This window comes from Alligator sinensis, unplaced genomic scaffold, assembly GCF_000455745.1.
Source record: "Alligator sinensis unplaced genomic scaffold, ASM45574v1 scaffold720_1, whole genome shotgun sequence".
Lineage (NCBI taxonomy): Eukaryota > Metazoa > Chordata > Crocodylia > Alligatoridae > Alligator > Alligator sinensis.
Window position 1 is genome coordinate 2,543,767 of NW_005842026.1, and position 5,592 is coordinate 2,549,358.

A 5,592-nucleotide genomic window follows, 5' to 3' on the forward strand; every position below is an offset into this window, starting at 1 on the left:
GACCCTCCTCCCGCTGGCCCCAGGCAACCTGCGCAGGCCCCCCACACACACCCAGCTGTGGCTGGGCTCCGTGCACCTGCTCACTCCCTCTTCCCCCGTCCCTGCTGCTGCTTTTACCACTTCCACTGGCCACTCCTGCACGTGGCTCCCGGCTGCATGGGAGCATGGGGCCCATGCCAGTACCCCAGGGTTAGGAGTGGGAGGGTATGCGTGTGTGTGCACGCATCCATTCAATGAGGGAGGGACAGAGTGTGCATGTGTGTGTTTGTAGGGCGAGTCCCACATGCACACCCCAGCATACACATGCACCCACACCCCTCCTCGCACTGCCATATACTCAGACCCCCACACCCACATCCCCTCACATACCCCAACCACCCTCCCCTGACACAGCCCTCCACAAATGCCATATCCACCCACACTAGACATATCCACACACACACCTATATGCTCCCTCACCCCACACCCACCACACCTATCCACCCCCCAAGCCCTCCCCACACCCACACCCTTCCCCACACCCACATCCCCCCACAAACCTATACCCACTCCCACATGTCCCCCACCCCCCAATACATAAGAGTAAGACTTCATTTTAAGCTATTTAGCAATTACCTCTATATACACTACACAAACGCATGTAAATCAGGACAAAAATATTTTTAAAAATCAAATTAATGAATGTTGTAAATCTTCAATTTTTAGAATATAATTTGGTATTTTTCTGGTTCCGAGACAGCAAAACCCCTTGCTGAAAGGAGTACTTCCAAGGGCAAGGGGAGGAACTTCTGGTGGCAAAGCTCAGGGGTAAGTGGGCAGACTTCCGGTCACAAGATGGCGACCAGGGGGTGGGGCACCTGTCAGGGGGCAGGGCTACCCATGTGGCCGACAGCTTGCCAAAATTCGGTAAGCGGCCCTCCGCCTGAAATAATTGTCCATCCCTGGCCTAATAGCATAGAAACTCTGCTAAAATACCTGAGATTTTGAAAGATGCTTAATGCCACCTATCTCAAGTTCTTTTGAAAAAAAATCAACAACTCTATTATTCATGTTTAGAAGTCACAATTAAAAGCATACAAGTACAAAATGCAAATAGCTCTGGATTCATTTTCAAACTGTAGTTTGATCAGAGAAGCTCCCATATTAAATTACTGAAGAGGAGCCACATTATTTGGCACATTAAGCGTTTAAGGGGTAGTATACAGATTACCGTTTCACAACACAGTAGTCTGATACAAATTAATTTCTAGTGAAATGCACAAGAAATTTTTGCCTGAGTTAAAATCAGAGCCTGAGAACCTTCCTCTCAGTGTGTAAATACCAAAATCTTTTATTCAGTAAATGCTGTAGAATTTCTGGATAGGCAGGAACAGAAAGAAAAAGAGGGAATGCCCTGAAACGAGCAAGGTAGCCAAATATAAGAAATATACCAAAACATTTCAAGTTTGATTTAAAAATTTCATATAATGATCCTCCTATATGAATTATATCCACACCCATCTTCACACTAGGTGGCTAAAACTTTTGAGTGCTGCTCTGGCAACTTTTGAGTGCTGGTCTGGCAACAGCAACTAATTTTGTAAAACAGTAGTAGTGGCAGCAACCAGCAGCAGCAGTAATAGTAATAGTGGTAGTTTGTTTATTGTATTATTTTAGCAAAAGCAGTAAAACTGACACTAAAATTATATATAATAATGAAATGTACAGATTTTTCTATGAGCATGTAATAACACTGCATATTACTTGAGTTCTTACAAAACTGAAACAGGACATAGTATATGATGACACACCAAAAAAAGATAAAATGAAGCAATGTACAATAAAGAAAGTAAAATTAAAGAACAAGGGAATTCCATTTTTTGCCCCTTATTCTTTGTGCAAGTAACACAAATATTCCTAAGGAATATAGGATAGGTTGCAAGTTGTTAGAGAGAAGTGAAATTATTTTTTCTTCCTTAGCTCAGTCTGTACAATTTTCCACAAAAAGTGATTTAACCCATCTATCTCCTGCCAGAACATATCTTGTCTGAATATGGGGTCCAATACCACTGCCCATAATGACTGCAGTTCTGAGTGAATCCCAGTTTAGTAATAGCCTCTCATTGTAGTTTTACACTGCATATAGATAGGTTTCTAGGGCTGTACTCAGTAATCACATTTATCCCAGGATTAACAGTTTATCCCGGGACAAAGTGCAACAATACAATTGTTTATTAGGGCTGTGCAAAGCTTCATTCCCTGACTCAATTCAGCCCAATTCGGTGGCCAAATCTCTGAATCAAATCAGAGGACCTTTTAACCTCTCCGAATCGAATTAGAACCCTCCAAATTGATTCAGAGAGATTCAGACATAGAGACAGCTTTAAATGTTTTTTCTATATACCTCTGGGTAGCAGGGGCTCATGAGTGCTGTGATGCTGAGGTGCGCGAAGTGTCCCACAGGAGCACGAGGGGCTCCCCAGCGCGCTCGGCAGTAGACCCGGAAGTGGACCAGAAGCACTTCCAGTCCAGTTCCAGGTCTGCTGAGGAGTGCACAGGGGGGCCCCCCATGTCCCCAGCTCAGCGACTGGTGCCTCCTGGGTCTGGGGGGGCACCTGGGGAACCCCTGCAGCTGATTGCTGAGCTGGGGAGGTGCGAGGGACCCCCGTGATCTCCCCAGTAGACCTTTGAAGCGGACTGGAAGTACTTCCGGTCCACTTCTGGGTTCCCTGCCGAGCACGTGAAGGGCCCTCCCGCACTCTTGTGGGATGCTCCATATGCCCCAGGATTGCAGTGATCATGAGCTGCACCTGGTACCTCAAGGCTTGTAGAAAAATCTTTTAAAGCTGTGTCTATGTCCGAATCGCTGATTCTCTGAATCAGCATCGACTCTTCAGATTTGGATTCATCTGAATTGAATCAGGGACAGTGATCCGAATCAACAAATTGAATCACTGTCCCTGATTTGGGCTGAATCTGAATCGAATAGGGCTTGCTTTGCACACCTCTAATGTTCACGTCCATTGTCCTCAGACAAATCTTAAGTTTCCCAGATAAGAGAGAGTAACTGTTTTTCCCAGGATATTACATGGGTGATGTACGTATATACCAATACCCAAATATTTTTGTTCCAGGACAAACATAGGCACACAACTTACCCTGTGACAAATGTTCCTAGGCTAGGACAAATGAATGCTTAAATCATCTAAAAAAAAACTCTCTGCCTGCATGCTGGAATCTTTAATTCTTAAAATGTATGTCTTGTTTAAAACAGAGGTAACAGTGACTATCAGCATATTTCCCAGGCCATTTGTCTGGAGGAGAATATAAATGTTACTTAACCATCTAAAGAGGTTTATTTGGAAAATGAGAGGCTTCTAAAATACACTTCTTAGGGTATCTGATAGGGGTACAAGCTGTATTTTTCAGTCCACTAACTTAGAGTTCTTGACTGAGCTAAAGTGCTCATATTAACCAGCCCTATTTCAGAAACCATGAGCTCACCCGTGGTAGAATTTAGTAGAGCTAAAAGCAGCCTTAAAAAGTAATTAGAGGTTTTTTTCTATTTTAGATCAAACCATAGGGTCAGCACCCCACAGTTCCGCTCCATAAAATAAAATGAACTTTGACATAGAGACTTAAAGACCTTTAGTGCTGCCCTTCTGTTCATCTTTTTGTAACAGTAGAAAATTTCACCTGTAAAACTAATTGTAAGCAGATTCAATTTTATAAGACTTCAGTGAGCTTTTGTTTCAAAAAAAGGAAAACTATCTGGCACTAGCATTCATTCAATCCTTTACGGAATACTGACTTAGAATAAAACTTTGCCAACAATTATGCTTTATAGAAGTATAAAAAACATACCTCTGAGGGTGCCTGAGTTGAACTTATGTAATAAATAAGAAACAACCGCATCTTGTCTTCTGGAGTTCCCGCTATAGAGAGGAAAAATGGGTTTGTATCTTAAATAAGTGTATAGACTATACAACTTTGTAGTTCACTACATTATGTTACATATCCTATACACTGAACATTTAGATCAGTGGTGCCCAAATCAGCGGTGTCTACAATCCCCAAAGTGATAAATAACCAAAAATCCACTTAATTAAAAAGAAAAAAAAACCACCTTGCTAGTTACAGTAATTGGTCTGGTCCGTACCAGTACTTCTAGGAGTAAAAGATAAGCATCAATAAACCATAGTAGCATTACGGCTTATTCTAATTAGCAGTATGCACACAGATAAGTAGATTTGCATCCTACATCAAACAGAATGCTATGGTAAAGAAACAGTATGAAAGTAAAAGAACTACAGCGCTATAGAAATACCTTTACTTTAAGATAATCAATTTAGCTACACTGACCTAAATTTGACTGAAATGTAATAGTTACCCTCATAAGCTGAAAAGATTTATGTCGGGCTTTCGTGAGAAAAAAATTCCTTACATCTCCCAGACAAGGTTCTCTGGATAAATGTTACCTCTCCCACACACCTATATATAGCTTTTCACATCCTGCTGACCCAACTGTTACACCATCCGGATTCCTCCTACTATTCCATAAAACCTTCTATCCCACTGGTTACTCTGTTCATGTCCTCTCTTGTCTATGAACAAAAATATAAGTACTCTATAACTAAAAGGAAGTCTTTGTAGACATAGGAATGTATGAGATAAATATATTTTAAGAGATATACTTGGAGATGGAACTGAAATCAAAGAGGAGTGATTAAAAAATAAGGATGGCAATAGAATACTATGAAAAGTGTGAAATACTCAATATAAAGAAGTGTGTTACGAGGTGGTAAAGGTCTTTCCTGTCGTTAAAGTAGATGTTTTGAAGCTGAGAAGCACGGGAGAGAGATTTGAGTTACAATGCCAATGATGGATTATTTATTCTAAAAGTAAGTTCCACAAAGAATGGAAACTGTATCTGAAATAAAGCAATTACTTATTTGAGACATCTGATATAGAATCATAGAAAATCAGGGTTGGAAGGGACCTCAGGAGGTTATCTAATCCAACCCCTTGCTCAAAGCAGGACCATCTAACAACTATATAATCCCAGCCAAGGCTTTGTTTAGCTGGGTCTTAAAACCTCCAAGGATGGAGATTCTACCACCTCTCTGGGTAACTTGTTCCAGTTCTTTACTCTCCTCAAGGTGAACAAATTCTTTCTAATATCTAACCCAAACTTCCCTTAGCAGAACTTGTGACCATTGCTCCTTGTTTTGTCATCTGCCAGCACTGAGAATAGTCTAGCTCTGTACTCTTTGGAACCGCCCTGCTGGTAGTTGAAGGCCGCTATTAAATCTAGGGGTGCACCAAAAGAGATCTTGCGGGCCAACACCAACAGCCAATTTTTAAGGAGGCATATTGGCTGATACTGATTCCATTTCTGATACAGCTGTGAAGCTGGTAAGTCTGTTGTGGTGGAAAGGGAGGCAGGAGGAGTGTGGGGGGGCAGATCAACGCCACCTGTGGTAAGGGAGCGAATGAGGCTGGGGCAGTCGCTGCCCAGCCAGGATGGGGTGGGGTGCGGGACAGAGCTGTGGCTCCTGCTGCACGCACCCTGGGAAGGCACCGGGGGGGGGGGGGGGGGGGGGGGTCGGGGGG

General features: G+C 42.7%; 1 protein-coding gene across 3 annotated transcripts in view; it reads right to left on the reverse strand.

Annotated features, from left to right (window-relative positions):
* SCFD1 (sec1 family domain containing 1) overlaps positions 1-5,592 on the reverse strand; it is a 115,660-nt gene that overhangs the window by 40,325 nt on the left and 69,743 nt on the right. For 2 of the 3 annotated variants that reach the window (XM_006022264.3, XM_025202446.1), the window contains exon 15: positions 3,844-3,914. The exons of the other annotated variant lie outside the window; for it this stretch is intronic. In XM_006022264.3, coding sequence (XP_006022326.1) covers positions 3,844-3,914 — 71 coding nt within the window. The remainder of the gene's footprint in view (positions 1-3,843; positions 3,915-5,592) is intronic. 3 annotated transcript variants of the gene reach the window in all.